At 38.3% G+C, this 18,802-nt stretch overlaps 1 protein-coding gene across 3 annotated transcripts in view; it reads left to right on the top strand.

Annotated features, from left to right (window-relative positions):
* TAB3 (TGF-beta activated kinase 1 (MAP3K7) binding protein 3) overlaps positions 1 to 18,802 on the top strand; it is a 58,724-nt gene that overhangs the window by 26,622 nt on the left and 13,300 nt on the right. For all 3 annotated transcript variants that reach the window (XM_035001186.1, XM_035001195.1, XM_035001177.1), the window contains 5 exons: positions 1,590 to 1,781; positions 6,268 to 7,729; positions 8,597 to 8,757; positions 15,118 to 15,211; positions 17,918 to 18,001. In XM_035001186.1, coding sequence (XP_034857077.1) covers positions 1,680 to 1,781; positions 6,268 to 7,729; positions 8,597 to 8,757; positions 15,118 to 15,211; positions 17,918 to 18,001 — 1,903 coding nt within the window. In that variant the 5' untranslated portion in view covers positions 1,590 to 1,679. The remainder of the gene's footprint in view (positions 1 to 1,589; positions 1,782 to 6,267; positions 7,730 to 8,596; positions 8,758 to 15,117; positions 15,212 to 17,917; positions 18,002 to 18,802) is intronic.

Below are 18,802 nucleotides of genomic sequence, written 5' to 3'. Positions count from 1 at the left end.
AAAGAAGATTTGGTGTGGAATGACCCTTCCTTATGAGTGTGGTTTAGACCATGTAGCTTACAATCATGGTTTCCGTGCCTCTTAAGATGATGCAGGTGTTTACTTCACATACTTAAAAATATTTGACCATCTAGTGAGTGAACACAGCAGAAATTATGAGATTGTATGGTATACACTACGTTTTTCCCCTTTAAAAAAATGGGAAATATGTGCAGTTGAACCCTTGAACAACATATGTTGGAACTGTGTGAGTCCACTTATATGCAGATTTTAAAAAATAAGTACAGTACAGTGCTATAGATGTTTTTTCTTACGATTTTCGTAATGTTTTTTTCTCTAGTTTACTCTATTGTAAGAGTACAGTATATAATACATCATTTAACATACAAAATACTTATTAATCGACTGTTTATGTTATCAGTAAGGTCAACAGTATACTGTTAGTAGCTAAGTTTTGGGGGAGTCAGAACTTAAATATGGATTTTCGACTGCACTGGGGTTAGTGCCCATAACCCTTATGCCATTCAAAAGTCAGCTGTGTTAAAACATGTATCAGTTCATTGACCCTTGATGCTGCCAGTGAATTTATGAATTCATTATTTCACTAGTTGCCTTATTTATATGTGGGTGCTCAGCTTGAGTAGTGCCGGTGAGATTGGATGTTAATTTTCTCCACTCAAACTGTACCCTTAAATCCTGCCATCTTAGCACCTCTGTCAGTGGCATCAGAAATAAGTGAAAGCCTAGCTATTTAGGTCTGGCTAATGGTGGGCCAGCAGCATGATCTTTTTAATTAATAAATTTCTTTGTCTTCCAAGATTTTATTTAAATTCAAGTTAGTTAACATGTGGTGTAGTATTGGTTTCAGGAGTAGAATTTAGTTATCCATCACTTATATACAACATCCGGTGCTCATCACAAGTGCCATCCTTAATTACCATTTCTCATTTAGCCCATCCCCCCCACCTCACCTCCAGCAAAGCATCATGGTTAAAAACAAAGGATTCTAAGTTTCCGTTTTTGTTTGCTAAGTTATTTCCTTTAGACTTTGGGTTTCCTTTACTCATACTTCAAATCTTTTAGCCTCAGAGTACAAGTAGGATGTAAGACAGGACAGGTAATGCTTTCTGGTGTTATCATCAAGTCCTTGTTTTCTTATTATTTCGGACATCAAAATGATTACTGTGCTTTAGGGGAGTGATGTCATAGACCTTGGGAAAATATGAGTGATTATACATAAGTAGCATTTCTCAAGGCTAGCAAAATATGGTTGCCAAAAGGTAATACTCTAGTTTTAATCTAGCTGCTGCTTTATTTTTTTAAGCATTAAAATGAAACAGGTTTTCAGATGTTTTTTGGCTTTTTTTGTTTCTAAACCAGTGATTGGCTATATTATATCAGAAAAGTCTGGCTAAGTTGAATCTGTCAATTTTACAACTCTCCATTTTAACATAGTGATCATTTCTATTTGAATAAAGTGAAATATGTAAGTAAATTCAGCCGTACCTTATTGAAGTATTGTTGACACACAATGTTACATGAGTTTTAGGTGTGCAAACACAGTGATTAATTTTGATTTCTTTTAATAGAAAATGAATGCGGTGTTGGAAGATCATTACTATTGGAAGGCCGGTTAGCATCAATTTCCCAACAGATACTTGACCACCATTTGTTCTGGCATGGCGCAGAGCACTCCACAGCTTGATATGCAGGTTCTCCATGACCTCCGACAACGTTTCCCGGAGATTCCAGAGGGTGTTGTATCTCAGTGCATGTTACAGGTAGATTACCCAGCAATGATAGTGATATTAAGCTACAGTTCTCCTTAAGTTTTCTTGTCTATGTGGAGGGCAGTAGGAGATATTTAGAGCAGGATTTCACAACCGTGGTGCTATTGACATTTTGGGCTGGGTAATCTTTGTTGTGGGGCCCTGCCTTGTACATTGTAGGCTGTTTAGCAGCATTCCTGGTCTCTACCACTAGATGCCAATAGCACTCTTGCAGTTGTGACAACCAAAAATGTCTGCACACATTGCTAAATATCTTATGGGAGGCAAAACCTCTACCCCATTGAGAACCACTGATTTTGGGGGGGAAAAAAAGGCATGTAGCAAAACAAAAACTGATTATGTTCATATTTCACTTTTCACATTTTTAGAGTTGATCAGTCCCCAAATCCTTGGATTTGAATTTTGAATCTCAGATTTATCATTATAACTTTTTAGGCTATATACTTTTGAGGCTATTTTTTATTTTTATTTTTTTTTAATATTTTTTTTATTTATTTGACAGAGAGACAGCGAGAGAGGGAACACAAGCAGGGGGAATGGCAGAGGGAGAAGCAGGCTTCCCGCTGAGCAGGGAGCCTGATGCAGGGCTTGATCCCAGGACCCTGGGATCATGACCTGAGCCAAAGGCAGATGCTTAATGACTGAGCCACCCAGGCACCCCAAGCCTATTTTTTAAAGTCTATAGAGAGTCCAGTCCCTTTCTTACTGTTTTTCTGGTTGATAAATGCTTACCAATAGGTAATTTTAAGTATAAGGCCACTTTCTCTAAGTTTAATCATATTCCTTTGGTTTGGTTGTCTTGTAGTGAAATGTATCTTTAATATTGGGTAGAATGTGTTTTCCCATTCAAGGGACAAGAGAGAAACTGGCCTAATGCTTCCCTTATTGAATTTTGCATCATCCTCCACAGGATCTCAGTGTGTTTTGGGTTACAGCATTTCCCTCTTTGGTTCACTTTTGGGTACAGCACCTTTGTCTTGCCCACTGGACTTCCTCACACTACAGTCAGTTCAAATTCTACCTTACTGCAGTGTGAGCGGCTCAGGTTATCACCTAAGCCTATATACAGTGGAGGTTAATTACAAATAGAACAGAACAATTATGGTAAAAGAGGTGCTTCCTAGCCCTTCTGCTAGGTCTAGACCTTCGGGCTTACGGTTTTTGTATTATAGCTTGCTTTTTGTTTTTTCCAACACACATTCCCAGTCTGAATTTCCGTTCTTTACTTCAGTCACATTTTGGTCTCTGGTAGAGCAAAGGTGCTTCCCACTGGAGTAAAACCAAGCATGAGTGAGGCTTTTAGCTAAAACCATTTTCTAGCAGTCACCTTCCTTACCACCTATCCCCCATCTCTGACTTTGTTTTTTTCAAATTTAATTTATCCCTTTATCACCTGTATTTTTTCATGGCTTAGTGTCTTTATCACACTAAACTGAAGGAATGAACTTTAAATTGAGCTTAATGAACATTTGTTGCTAATTTACATTGACCCAAGTCTTTCTCTTCTTTGTTCCTTTGGGATTAATAGAGTTTATTGGTATGGAGACTTACTACCACTGAGTGGCTCTGAAAAGTTTTTCTGTTTGCATTTAAAGACTCAGCAGTTTACATTTAATATACAGTCTTAAAGCCTCTCTCTCTGGAGCTATCATCTCTCAATTTAGGGTCACTTTTTAGGAGTATGATTTTTTTTTTTGCCTTGATCTTTTCAAGAGTTTATATATGGTTTTTGTTTGTTTAATTCTCACCTCTTGGGGTACCTGGCTGGCTCAGTCAGTAGAACATCCAACTCTTGATCTCAGGGTCGTGAGTTCAAGGCCCACATTGGACGTGGAGTCTACTTAAAAAAAAGAAAAAGAAAGAGAAAAGAATTCTGACCTCTTTATCCAACTAAGTAATTTTGATTTCTTTATTTATATTTACTATTTGGTAAATTTTGTATCCATTTTTTTTCTTTTGAAGGCATTCTGCAGGTTAAAGATAACATTTGAATCTATTTTGGTGGTATTCTTTTAAAAATGATTTTGTAAAAATAATACTTAAATACTTTGTATTGCTGGTTTAAATTTTTTCTTCATGTGAAAATTTACTTACCTTGTTACTATAGACATGCATTTGAATAGGCTGACAAACCAACTTTGTACCATTGTGAATTTGGGTCCTCGTGTGAGGATACTGTTCAGGCTCCCTAATTCACTGTAGAAAACATGAAATTTCAGCAGCGTTGATACAAATGTCAAATAGTGAAGTATCCACGAGTGCTTTAGATTTCATATAAAACTGGCTAATTTTTGTTCTCCTTTTAGTCCAATTGCAGAGATACCTTATTTTCACTTTTCATACATATTCTTTTCTTTCAGATATCTGTCAGTGACATTTTCTAGTTGGCAATCAGTTTAAATCCTTTGGATCCAAATTTGCTTAATACCTAGCTTCTCTTCCTTGATCACAGTGATTTTTAAGCAGGACTTTTAAAAAGGCCAAACTTTGAGTTTTAATAATTTTCTTCTTAAATTTCAGCAATTACTTTTCTCTATGGCTCAGAATTTTAGTATCAAAGTTTTATATAAGGAAACAGATACAGGTTATGTATGGAGTTTTGATGAAGCCAATTCTTTAAATTTCTGAGAATTCATTTTGCAAAGGTTTCCTTAACTGAATCTTTGTTTACTTTTTTTTTTTAAAGATTATTTATTTATTTATTTATTTGAGAGAGAGAGAGCATGAGAGGGGGGAGGGTCAGAGGGAGAAGCAGACTCCCTGCCGAGCAGGGAACCCGATGTGGGACTCGATCCTGGGACTCCAGGATCCTGACCTGAGCTGAAGGCTGTCGCTCAACCAACTGAGCCACCCAGGCGCCCTCTTTGTTTACTTCTTAAAGCTTTAGTATAGTAATTTACTTTTGGCTTAACATCCTCTCCCTTGAAATTACTGTGTTATAGTCGAAACAGCAGTGGGAGTAGGAGATGGAGAATCTAGAACTGGCTCTCCTGTTAACTAGTTCAGTGCTAGTTCTCAAGCCATGTAACTCTTTGAGCATCTCTTTCCTCATCTGTAAATTAGTTGAGTTGGAATAGATGAACCCTAAAAGTTCTTCCAGCTCTAAAATTACAGCATTGTACGTTCTGTTTTAGGTTTAACCTTATTTGCTTCCCAGCAGAAGTAAAAGTGTTTCCTTTTATTTTTATATAAAATGTGCTTTTTACTAAAATCAGTATGCAGTAGTAGGTATGTATGTGCTTATTTGTTTATTTATGAACTACAGAGAAAGTCACAGAAATTGAGAAATTTTATTCCAAGGGCAATGGATAATAGTGCTTTAGGCTAATAAAATAGTTCAGAATTTTGTATTTTAATGGAAAACTACCTTATAATTTTCAAATTAAAAAAAGAGGAACCTCCTTCATTAGTTGATTGTTGTTGGAGTATCTAAAATGTCACTTTGGTATTACCATCTTTGAGTGTATGTGTAGTGACTCAAAAAATTCAAATCCTACAGTGATTTGAAAGTTCACCAAGCTACTTTTCAGTGGGTAAAAAATGTTGAGACTGTGGGAGTGTGAATGAATTTCATTAAGGCAGTCGAGACCTGGTTTTCTGTTACATAGCCTTAACTTTGGCCAAGTTGTGGAACCATAGTTCAAAAAGTGTGCTTGTTTTTACTGATTTCTTTGTTTAGCTTAATCTCTCCTAATGATAGTTGAAATTATATAGGGATAAATTTGGTTAAAAGAAAAGGCTGCTTTAGAATTTTTATTGTTTTGACTCTAGGAATTCTATTATAATTTTTCTCCTTTTGTGGTTTCAGTGCCTTTCGAAAACTAAAGCATGGTTATTTTCATGTTTTTCAGTTTGTTTATTCATGTATTTATTTTAAAGATTTTATTTATATATTTGACAGAGAGAGATAGCGAGAGCAGGAACACAAGCAGGGGGAGTGGGAGAAGGAGAAGCAGGCCTCCTGCCGAGCGGGGAGCCCGATGCGGGCCTCGATCCCAGGACCCTGGGATCATGACCTGAGCTGAAGGCAGATGGTTAACCAACTGAGCCACCCAGTCGCCCCCACGTTTTTCAGATTAAATATTAATGATGAATATTGCTTTAACTTATATGTTAAGAGCATTGTGGTGAATCCAAGATTGGCCCAACATGTTAATTTGTGGAGATGCATCAGACCTAAAATGAGTCCTGGATTTGAACTCAGAAGACTTGGAGTTGAGTCACACTGTTCATTAGTGGGTGCTTTCCATTTGTGTAGCAGTAGCGGGAGTACCAGTCATAGGAACTAAATGTCTGTGAAACAATATGAATTGTTTGGGATCTCCTTGTCAGGGTAGGGGACTATGAAGCTGTTCGTGCTTAAAATGCTGTTCTCTACTTATTTTATGATAGTTGTCTTTGTGTAACCTGCAAAGCTTGACTTCTATTAGGATTTGTTCAGTTTGTCAGTGTTAATTTTACCATTTTTCTCCCTTAGAACAACAACAATCTTGAAGCCTGTTGCCGAGCCCTTTCCCAGGAGAGTAGCAAATACTTATATATGGAATACCATAGTCCAGATGACAACAGAATGAATAGAAATCGCCTTTTGCATATTAATCTGGGTATCCATTCTCCTAGTAGCTACCACCCAGGAGATGGAACACAACTTAATGGGGGTCGAACACTGGTACATAGCTCAAGTGATGGACATATTGATCCACAGCATGCAGCAAGTAAACAGCTGATATGTTTAGTTCAGGAACCACACTCCGCTCCAGCTGTTGTGGCTGCTACTCCAAACTACAATCCATTTTTTATGAATGAACAGAATAGAAGTGCAGCCACTCCTCCTTCACAGCCACCTCAGCAACCATCTTCCATGCCAACAGGAATGAATCCGTCTGCTATGCAAGGGCCTTCGCCGCCACCGCCGCCACCTCCTTCATACATGCACATACCTCGGTATAGTACAAATCCGATTACTGTTACAGTATCCCAGAACCTCCCTTCTGGACAGACTGTACCAAGAGCTTTACAAATTCTTCCACAAATTCCAAGCAATCTCTATGGGTCTCCCGGTTCTATTTATATTAGACAGACATCTCAGAGTTCATCAGGAAGACAAACTCCTCAGACTACACCATGGCAGTCCTCACCACAGGGCCCAGTGCCTCATTATAGCCAGCGTCCTTTACCTGTTTATGCACATCAACAGAACTATCAACCTTCTCAGTATTCTCCCAAACAACAGCAGATTCCTCAACCTGCTTACCATTCACCACCTCCTTCTCAATGTCCTTCACCCTTCAGCTCTCCACAGCATCAAGTGCAACCTTCCCAGCTGGGCCACCCAAGTTCCCACGTCTTTATGCCACCTAGTCCTTCAACTACTCCACCGCATCCATATCAACAAGGACCTCCTAGCTATCAGAAACAGGGAAGTCATTCAGTATCTTATCTCCCATACACAACATCTAGCTTACCCAAAGGATCCATGAAGAAGATAGAAATTACAGTTGAACCCTCTCAAAGACCTGGGACAGCAATGAACAGGAGCCCTTCACCTATCAGTAATCAGCCGTCTCCACGGAATCAGCACTCCCTGTACACAGCCACCACACCACCTTCAAGTTCTCCTTCGAGAGGAATATCCAGTCAACCAAAACCTCCATTTAGTGTTAATCCTGTGTACATTACATATACGCAGCCAACCGGACCTTCATGTGCTCCATCACCATCTCCTCGAGTGATACCAAACCCAACAACAGTTTTTAAAATTACTGTAGGTCGAGCAACGACTGAAAATCTTTTAAATTTAGTGGACCAAGAAGAACGTTCTGCTGCGCCAGAACCTATTCAGCCCATTTCAGTGGTACCAGGCTCTGGGGGAGAAAAGGGAAGCCATAAATACCAGAGGAGTTCTAGTTCTGGATCAGATGACTATGCCTATACGCAAGGTAATTTGAGCCCTTTTATGAAATTTCATCTTCGTGGTGAGGTGGCTTTTTCAAAATAAATTTATATTAGCTGTTTTAATTAAATGGTTAGTATTTATTAAATATTGGGCAATAGCATCGCTACCAAGAATAGGGTTAGAAAAAAATAGGGTCAGTGCTTCAGAGTTCTCTACAGGCTCTGTTTTAAAATATGAAAATACAGGCATGATAATCGTGACCTAAGAAGGCTGTTTTTAGGAATAACATTCATTGGGACAAAAGCATAGACAAGTGAAATTGATACTGTCAAAAAACAAACCACAGAGTGGGAAAAGGAGATTTATAGTGGATGGGCTAAAGTTTATCAAGGTTAAGGAATTAGAATCGTTTCTAATGAGATTGGCCTGGAGGGTGTAATATTTATAAGTGATACATATTTACAAGTGGGATTGGTGATGAAGACTAATGTTGGATTAGTTAATAGTGGACCTAACTAAAAGGAGGACAGAATTTTTTAAAAGTCTATTCAGATTTCAAGGTATCTGAGAATTTAATATTCTTTCATTATATAAGAGTAGTAATTATGACTGTAGTTCGACATGCCTGGTATTAAACCTGTTTAAAACGCACACAGGTACAGTTAAAAAGACAATCAGGGAAACGAAGGTCAACAGAGCAAGAGGGACGTACAGATGATGTCATTTTGGCAGCAGTTACAAGAGCCAGATTAAAGCAAAATAGCATTAGCAAGACACAAGAGTAAATGCCAGCTCAAAATGGAGGACAGGGTTTCTTTTGAGTATTTTATGCATTAGCAGTGCATATAGAAATTTCCCAGTCACTTGTTCAATGTTACCCTCTGCAATGACTCTATCTGTAACACTATAGCTTTGCTGTTACATCAGCGAGCAAGGATGGAGAGGTTAGCAAAGCAGTTGAAACTTGAGAAAGAGGAGCTAGAGCGGTTGAAGGCTGAAGTTAACAGTATGGAGCATGACCTGATGCAGAGACGGCTCAGAAGGGTCAGCTGCACCACTGCGGTCCCCACGGTAAGTCCTCTGTTGGCCTGCGTGGACAGGAAGCTGGGGAGGATGGCTGTCCAGGGCATGTGTTTTTCTTTTAGGTTCTGTTCCTGGCAGGGCCTTTTCATTTCTTCCACAATGGATGAGAGACTTTCACCTTCGGTTGTTCTCATCACAATAATTCAATGCTTTTATGTCTTCTCACATGTATGAATTCCATAGGTTCATCAGTATTGTCAAATAACTGACAGTTATAACGAAGGTATGGCATCTCATTTACTGTGAATTGCGTTCTGTCAAAATAGAAAAGTGCACCCTGCCCAAGCATTTTATATTTTTTTCTCGTGTGTTCATTTTTTCTTTTAAGCATATAATACGCTTAAAAATTCCAAAGATTTAAAAGTTGTTTTCTTAAGTACGTTGATTCAGAGGAGTTAGAACAGTATCAGTATGAATCTGGGCAAGTGTGCCCTGTAGAGCATTTTAAGGCAGAGCAATTTTGTTAAGTATAAATAATTGTAGGAACGAAGGGAACAGTATTGACAGCGGTCCTAATCGAAACTGCCCTAACGAAAAGATTTGGATAATATATTCTTAACATATTAAGTACTATTTGCGTTCTAAAAAATGTTAAGCTATTCAGAACGTTTTGAAACCAGTCTCCTAACATCTTGTGACAATACAAGCTTTCTGTGATCCGACCTGTCGCTTCACTTTTGACATTTATTGGTGCAGCAGTCCTTGTTGAGTTTATGAATGTGGTCCTGCGCTGGGTGCCTAGTGCATACCTGCTAGCGAGAGAAATAGACCCATGGACAGATAATTAGAATTCAGTGTGGTAAGTGCTGGTGATGCTCACGGGTAATGAGAGAACTCGTACATCAACTAGTCTGTGTATGTACTCAATGCATTTCTTCTGCTGGAATGCCCTCTGAAGCTCTTCATGGGTAAGTCCTGTGTAGTCTTCAGGGCTTCACCTTACCCTTTACTTTGTCTCTGGAGCCATTCCTTATTTTCCTGACCTCTCTCAACGGAGGGTAATTTCTCCGCATTTACAGGTTTGGAGAGGTGAGCATGTATGTCAGGCCTCTTGCAGACAGCATGTCTGCAGCTCCGCCTTCGTATATAAGTTTTTAATGGAGGGTCATGGCTTCAAAGGCAGTCTGTGAACTTCTGAAATTATTTGCAGTATGGACGCATGTCTACAGTTTTCATCTGATTTTCGTAAGGTTAATAGAGTGAAGGGGAAAAGGGTGAGGACCCACTGCTCTAAACAGCATAGTGTTGCTGTATAGGCATAGAGGAAAGGGGGAAAGAAAAGAGAAAAGGAGGGAAAAGGACATGGAGATACGATGTGAAGTTAAGACAGGAACAGACTTTCAGGAGGCAGCAAATACAGGTCTTACACTTAAGCTGAGATTTCTGATGTCTTAACAGGTTAGTGTGCATCTGCCGATTGGGGTTTAGACCTTGAGGGTGAGGTGTTTTTTTTGTTTTGTTTTGTTTTTGTCTTTTTTTTTTATTCTTATGTTAATCCCCATACATTACATCATTAGTTTTAGATGAAGTGTTCCATGATTCATTGTTTGTGCATAACACCCAGTGCTCCGTGCAGAATGTGCCCTCCTCAATACCCACCACCAGGCTAACCCATCCTCCCACCCCCCTCCCCTCTAGAACCCCCAATTTGTTTTTCAGAGTCCATCGTCTCTCATGGTTCGTCTACCCCTCCGATTTCCCCCGCTTCATTCTTCCCCTCCCGCTACCTTCTTCTTCTTTTTTTTCTTAACGTATATTGCATTATTTGTTTCAGAGGTACAGATCTGAGATTCAACAGTCTTGCACAATTCACAGCGCTTACCAGAGCACATACCCTCCCCAGTGTCTATCACCCAGTCACCCCATCCCTCCCACCCCACCCCCCACTCCAGCAACCCTCAGTTTGTTTCCTGCAATTAAGAATTCCTCATATCAGTGAGATCATATGATACATGTCTTTCTCTGTTTGACTTATTTCACTCAACATAATACCCTCCAGTTCCATCCACGTCGTTGCAAATGGCAAGATCTCATTCCTTTTGATGGCTGCGTAATATTCCATTGTATATATATATATAAGAGGGTGAGGTGTTTGAACGTCATTCTGCTGGTAATGGGGAACCAGTGGAATATTTCAGAAGGAAATTATTGAAAACAGGCATATTTAGTAACCTAATGAAATTTTTTCTAATGTTGACGAAATTCCTAAATATAGTCAGTATTAGAAGTAAGAAGGGAGGGTTTTACTTAAAACACTTAAAAAATTACAAAGCTATCTTTAACTGAAAGGTAGTAAGTTTCTCATTGTTTTCTTCACTTGAAATCTTAATTGAATTCTCTGATTGGGGGAGGTATTGAAGAACATAACCCACATAGGAATCTACCCTGGTGGTTGGGCACTTTAGAATCTTTTAGGTACTTACGGAGCATAAACAGATTTTCTTAGCATAAAAGTCATTTACCCTAACTTAACCAAGTAAGTTTTGTTTAGTAACCTCTTGCTGTGTGGTAATTCCTGCTAAAATGAGCCCTATTGATTTTTTTGTTGTGTTAGAAAGTAGAGAACTGTCAAAGGTAACACAGGTTAGTGCTTCAAAAAAACTCCAGATTTTAGATGAGCACTTTTATTGATGAGTTACTTAAGAAAAGCGGAAGAGTGGAGTGAACCCCCTGTGTAGCCATCACCCAGCTTCAGAAATTGGTAGCCCATATGGGTGACAATTTTGGGAGAGAAGAAATTTGTTTGATTCCCTTGTGTTTCTGCTGCCAGGCCTAGAGTAAAATGAAGGACTATTAGCAATGCATGGCTGAGGGACGGACAGTTCTACGTGGAGGTTCAGACAGTGCCTCTATTGAGATGTGAATTTGAATCCTCCTGCTACTTACCTGTCACTCATATATCCTTGGAGAAGTAACTTTCTCTGCTTGTTTTCTTAGCTATACTATCTGTGAGTACCTATCGCATGGGATTAAATAAGATAATAGACATAATTTATACAGTCCCCAATAAATAGTAAGTATTCTTACTAATGTTGGTTGGACAACACTGGAAAAACCTGCTTGAGATACACACCCACACCCACACACCCACGAACTGTTTTTGCAAAATTTAGATTTAGCCTTAGGTGTATGCATAACATAAGGTATATTATGTAGGAAATTAATCCAGAAGTAAAGCATTGTGTCAGAATTCCCTTTTGTTGATAGAGGCTCATTCGAGGTGCCATGACATAGTTGTAAAGAATGCCCACATAAGGGGTGCCTGGGTAGCTCAGTCAGTTAAGCAGCCGACTCTTCATTTCTGCTCATGTCATGGGATCGAGCCGCACATCGGACTCCATGCTCAGCGAGGAGTCTGCTGGAGATTCTTGCTCTTCCTCTCCCTCTGTCCCTCTCCCCCAAGCTCTCCCACTTGCTGTCTCTAATATAAATCTTAAAAAAAAAAAAAAAAAAAAGTGCCCACATAGGCTCTGGAGGCAGAATAGTTCTGGCAATCACTGGCTGTATCTAACTTATCTGCATTTGATTTTCCCTATCTATAATGGGAATTCTAATAAGTGTATTTTAATATTGTCAAGATAAAAATATATGTAAAGTGCCTGGCATGGAGTTAGGTGCTCAGTAAAATGGCTGTCTATCTTTGTCCCACTCGCATGTAGGATTACATGATAGAGAATGGACTGTTTTTTGCTATTAAGCACATATTTCTACCTTCAAGTTTTCACATTTTTCATCAGGCAGTGTATTAAAAAAACGTGTGTGCCTCATGAGACTGAAATGCACATTTGTTACCAGCTGTAGAAGCTTAGAGCACCAGTGAAATAATCTAAGGAGGGCGGAAGTGCAAGATGGCCGTAATCTGCTGTTCCCAAAGCCCTGTGTTAAGTGCTGTCGAAGAGGTCGTCACATAAAGAGATCTGTATGTGAAAGGATAGATGTGTGTCTGTGAACCTGTATGTATTTGTGAGAGAGAGAGAGAGAGAGAGAGAAAAGTTCATGTAAATTGACATTAAATCAGCAGTGTTGGCCAGTTAAATGGTAAGGATATTAAGTACTTTCAGGGTTTTGAGATAGAAATGTTGGCTTTTTGCCAGTAGGGTTCAAAGATGAGACAGTTTCATGGCAGAGGGGGACATTTAAGTTAAACCTTGAAAAATAAATAAGGTTGGGTTAAGCTGAGAGATGCCTGTTTTTCCTGTCATTTGTCTTGTTCTAAGTGGGTTTTTGGAATAACCCACGTTTGTTAGTCTCAGATGCATAATTAGGGCCAAGCCACTGAACAACAGTGGTCTTCGACTGGGTCTCTGTGATACAACTTCTTAAAGTGCTCAGTTGACTTAAGGTAGTTTTGCCACCTTTTGAAAAAGCTTAGAATTTTTCACTTTGAAATGTCAGATCTTTTACAAACAGCTCTAAATTACACACAGCTGATCTTGAAACGCCTCTTCCCTGAAAAGACAGTGTACTTTTTGGCAAATGGTACGGACTTTTCAGAATTTTTTTTTTTACATTGCTTTAGTCAGAAACTATGAAAAAGGACATATGAATCTTACAGATAAACTATTCTTTTAGTAAATTCCAGTGGTTCTCCTGTCTTTGGAAATGATTTTGTTGACTAGATCTCTTGTTATAAGCAAATGTGCTGTAGCCTCTAAAGTGTATTACAGTCCTTGCATACTTAGTTCTAGAGCTTCACTATTTAGGACCATTGTGACTAAACCCCCCCCCCCGCTGCCATCCCAATACATAGGAAGAATCAACTCCTTTAGGTACTTAATTTTCCTGTTATGATTCTACGGAGAATGGGTTCTTTTACATATTCCTACGAAGACAGTATCTTTGAAACCCCTGGACAAGTGCTTTATTTTTAGTATAAATGCTCAGGTATATTTTAAACCCTTTTACTATTGCCTGGTAGACAAGGTGTAAGCATTTTACATGGTAATGTCCCATATCAGATAGGAAAAAAGGAAAGCAATCCCAAATAAATATTTCTGAATGACCATTCTGAGGGACTGTAGTTCTTACTGTATTCTGTCACTTATTTTATGTTATGGTAATCACCATACATTACATCATCCCTTATTTTAAATGTTTCATACTTGCTAATGTAAGGGGCAGTGCCAGTTATTCTGATAGCTTGCATTATTGTGAATTAAGAACCTTTTTGCTCCTTTGTAGAAAAATACAGGTTTTTTTTTTTTTTAAAGATTTTGTCAGAGAGAGAGAGACAGAACACAAGCAGGGGGAGAGGCAGGCAGAGGGAGAAGCAGGCTCCCCGCCGAGCAAGGAGTCCGATGTGGGGCTCGATCCCAGGACCCTGGGATCATGACCTGAGCCGAAGGCAGCCGCTTAACCGACTGAGCCACCCAGGCGTCCCAAAAATACAGGTTTTTAACAGAAGAGGATTTTATTCTGTCATAGCAGATATTTGTCTTTTACTTCGTATATTTGAAAACACATCAGTAACTGAGTTAATATCTGGGCTGTGCTGAAAGCTTCAGTATCCATGCCTCTGGAATTCAAACTCTTAATTTTGTTACCGTGTATGTATATGTATGTATATATATAGTAAAGAAATCTAGAAGGTCAGGGGATGTAAAGGCTTCCAAAAAACTTTGAAGAATGGGGCATTCTGTACATTTCAGTGTCTCATGTATGCCTCTGAAAGGCCTAAGGATAGGTAGACTGGGCTTGAAATCAAGGAAGAAGGAAACAAAGTTGGAGGAAGAATGGGATCCATTTGTTTGTGAAATTTTCATGTAATAGATTGCTTCCTTTGATCTAAATCCTCATTCTACCAATCACTATGTTTTATAACCTTGGGAAAATTACATGCACTCTGGGTGCATCAGCTTCTTCATGTATAAATTAGCGATATTACTACTACTTGCCTCGAAAGATGTTTTGAGGAAAGAATGAGACCTCTGGTAAACACAGTGCCTGACACTTAGTATTATTTTTTTCAAGCCTGGACAACACTAAAATCATGGACATTGCTTGTTTTACAGATTGATTCTCATAGATTCCCTTACCATGAAAACATAGAAGTAAAATATTTTTAGTGCTCTGTGATTAAAATGGTATTTTGTATGATAAGACATAGTCTAGTACTGTAGCTTGCCACGTTTTATGCAGATTTTGTGTTTATGTGGCCATACTGATATGTCCCCATTTAACTTGACTGTTCCTTTAAACGTTTAGGACTTCTTATACATGCCCTCTTATAGACTAAGGCCATATTGTTGGTAATAACCAATCAGAACTATTAACATGAATAGCAGTTCTTAAATGTTGGGCTTGATAATGACTTTCCCACAATTGCTATTTTGGGTCCTTTCTTACTAGCCTGAGGAAATGACAAGATTGAGAAGCATGAACAGACAACTCCAGATAAATGTTGACTGTACACTGAAAGAAGTTGACCTCCTTCAATCTAGAGGTATAGACTTGATTATTTGGTAAACCATAAGTAATAGTGTGGGGTTTTAAGCTGCTTAAATAGCAATCATTTTTGGTTTTACAGATTTAAGAGATAGTTTTTATCCATTATGATCCTATTCAAGAGATCCCTCCACCCCATGGTCATAGATTTGGGGGATCAAAAATAGTTTTACTTTGCAATTCCATCATTAAATTTGTCATTTAGACTGCTCTATGTTGTTACTCTGCATTTATAAAACTTCCTAGATTGATGTTGTGATAATCATCAAAAGTATCTGTAAAAATAGGGAATCACGTATCAGAGTAATAGATTTATCACTTTTAAAATAAATTCTATATGCCATTTTTATATATCATATGAAAACATATCTCAGACTTCCTGGAGAATGGGGTTTTGTTTTGTTTTTAACGTTCTTATAGAATTGTACTACAGTAGAAGCTCTCTTAACTTTCATTTACCCAGCTCACCAGGTTAGAGCTGTTCTTCATTTCCCCTGTAAAATACTCTGACCCTGTCCACAGCCGCTGGCCACATACTGGCATGTTCAAGTACTGTTGCTCCTAGCAATTGAATTGTCTGCTCAGTGAGTTAGTTGTACCTGTTCCCTAACCTGTATAGGCCAGTTACTCTATTTCTGTAATGTTTATTAAGCTGACAAGAATGCAGGAGGAGCTGTTCTTCCTATGAAAAAAACCAAAGGCAAATTACTTAAAAAAACAAGAAGGGGGGGGGCGTGGGAGGCGTGGTCTGTGAATTAGATGCGGGTGAAAACTGGAAAGGGTTAAGGGGAGAAATCACAAAAATCTACACAAAAATCTAAGAGGATTCTGTTCTCTTATTCAAAGTTGTAGAACTTAGGGTTCAGGGAACTAGCCTGCTGGCTCCTTTTGTGCTTCACCAGCACCCTTGAGGGCTTGCAACAGACTATTACAGGTCCACAAAGCGTAAAATTGTTGATTTTCTGGACTTTTACATAAGAAAAAGTTTGGGGCAGAAAAAAAAGTTTGCCCACTCCCCCTGTAGCTCATCACAGGTGTAGTTTATGTAAGAAAGACAGTATAGAACTTCAGTGGACACATGTTTAAAAAAAAAAGTCTTGGTCCAACATTGAAGTTGACGAGTCATTTTTCTTAAAAGGTCTGTTTCAGTCAGCCTCTCCCATTACCACCACTTACCGTTTTCAATTATGGCAGCTAAGAGAGCGTCTACTCTCAGAGTATATAATCAATCTTGACTAAAGATGGCAATGAGCTAACTTTAACAGTAGAAGCAGGGGAACCTAAAAGATGCCCACCAGTCTGAATGTGAAAGTTGAGCAGTCTGGCCAGGTCGGAAGGTGATCCCTGTAGAGACTCGTAGCTTGAAGCAGCGGAGCTCTGCATCATGGAGCGGTGATACAGATCATTGTTAGTGTATTGGAAGACTGCATCAGTTTTTGCTTGGGTGTTTTTTAAAGCAAAACACACAAACATTTGGTTAGGGTATTGATAGTAAGCCTTAGGAGATCTCGAAATTAAAACATCAGCTGTAACTTAAGTAATTGAAGAAATACATATGCAACACCTTATAGCACTGTGGCTTTCATTATCTTCCAAATGGATAAAAGCATCTGTAATAGGACCTGCAAGGGAAACCACTATTAAAGTTTTATAAGCAAAGAGCTGTGTTTTTGGTCTCCATTGGGCAACAAAGAGCTCTTTTTGGTGCTTAAGTATTTCTAAATCTCCTTTCATAAGGGGTCCAAATAGGTCCATTTTATACTGAATTCTACTCTTCCACACTCTGGAAAAATTTTATACTGAATTCCAATGTAAACTTTGAAGTGAGAGAATGGATCTTACATGCAGATCATTATTTGGTTTGCTGAAAAGCAGGTTTAGTGTTGGTTTCGGTGAGGAAAACTTTGTGGGGGGAGAAATAATGTCTAGAAATCAAGACATCTAATATATTTGAACTATTAGTACCTGATAGCATGCGTAGTTACAATGCTTAATTGGAATTGGGCAGAACAAGCTGATTACAGTGATTGATAGGTTCACAGAAGTGAAGGTAGGACCTAAGGCTGCCACTGTCTCAGAACCCACCTTGGAGGAGTCATGGCAGGAATTGGGACTGAAATCGACACGAGGCCAAGGAGTGAACTTTGTAAGAGAGTTGAAAATTTTGTGGCAAGACAAAATTCTCAGGGATCATTTATCATTCTGAAATTGGCACCTTACCATCTTTGTTAAATCTGTAGACAACATTCAGTATTCTCCAGTTCTTGAAGATAGGAATCTGTGAGCTGCTGCTGTTATAACTGGATTCATCTTTGTATGTTTGACTTCTTCCACTGTTGAATTTAGAATGGATAACTTTTTAAGGTAAATTATGAATGACATGAAATAGTTCAGCCATCCTTTAATTTCTCTTCCTCATTTACCTCCGTAAGTGTGCCACGTACATAATCCTGCTGAAAGAGACTAGCTTTGCAGTTAGAAAAATATTCCTTCAAGTGATAGTTTATAGGCCAACACTGATGTGGTAGTTTGCTTGCGTCTTTTCTCACAGTGATCAAGAAGAACATTTTCAGTGGGAAGGTGATAGGAGTTTTGAAACCCTGGAAAGCAGTTTCCCTTTTTAGATATTTCTGTATATTCTTTAACAAAAAAGTCAAATAGGAGAAAGAGCCTTAAATGCATGGTGATTTTATTTTCTTTATAGGAAACTTTGATCCAAAAGCCATGAATAATTTTTATGACAACATAGAACCTGGCCCAGTTGTACCACCCAAGCCATCTAAAAAAGGTGAGTAGGGAAATGCCATAAACATCATAGAAATAAATACCAGAATTCTTTGAGAGTTCACCTCTTCAGCTGAAGAAATTTGCATTAGAGATATTAACTTGTTCAGCATAAAAAAAGTTAACCAAACTTTGAAAAGCACTAAAATTAGTAACTCATGGAATTATGGTCAAAGGTAATTAAGTGGGATATACAATTTAATTTTTTAAAAAGAACTTAAAGAAAATTCTTACAAAATAATGAGAACTTGAGAGGTCTTAACTTAGAATGTTAAATTGGCAGGTCGCAGAAGCAGCCTTGTGTGCCCAACAGGTGAACATAATAATAATTAGATAGGGACTAGGTGTTTTTTCATAAAAGACAAAAATAAATCTTCTGTAACCAAGATTTGGAGGCATCACTTTTGGCTTTGTTCTATTTTTAGGTTAGCACTGTTTAATTGGCATTTCAGTGTCTTAACCTAATTTGAATTAAATTTGAGTCATTGAATTTATCTAAATTTTTTCTGTCCCATTCTTACTCAAGGCTCATGTTCTTTTATATAGTTCTCAAGACTGAGCTGAAGTATGCATTTCATGTCTTAATCCATTTTGCTTTAAGCAACTTAGGGATGAAACATGTTAAAATGTTGTCAGAGTTACTACTCCTTAGGTAATATATAAATTCTGTCACCTAAATTTTAGTTGAACAGTTTTCTATGTATTTAAGTATTTGCTTTATAGGTTGCAGTGCAATACTACTACTACCATAGGTGTTTCATCTGATCTGCCTTTAAAATAGTATGATTCCTAAGAGTAATACACA

Source organism: Mirounga leonina, unplaced genomic scaffold, assembly GCF_011800145.1.
Source record: "Mirounga leonina isolate KUSES-001 unplaced genomic scaffold, KU_Mleo_1.0 Mir_101595, whole genome shotgun sequence".
Taxonomy (NCBI): Eukaryota; Metazoa; Chordata; class Mammalia; order Carnivora; family Phocidae; genus Mirounga; species Mirounga leonina.
Note: the sequence above shows the minus strand (reverse complement) of the source record. Positions and strands in the feature narration are given on the sequence as shown.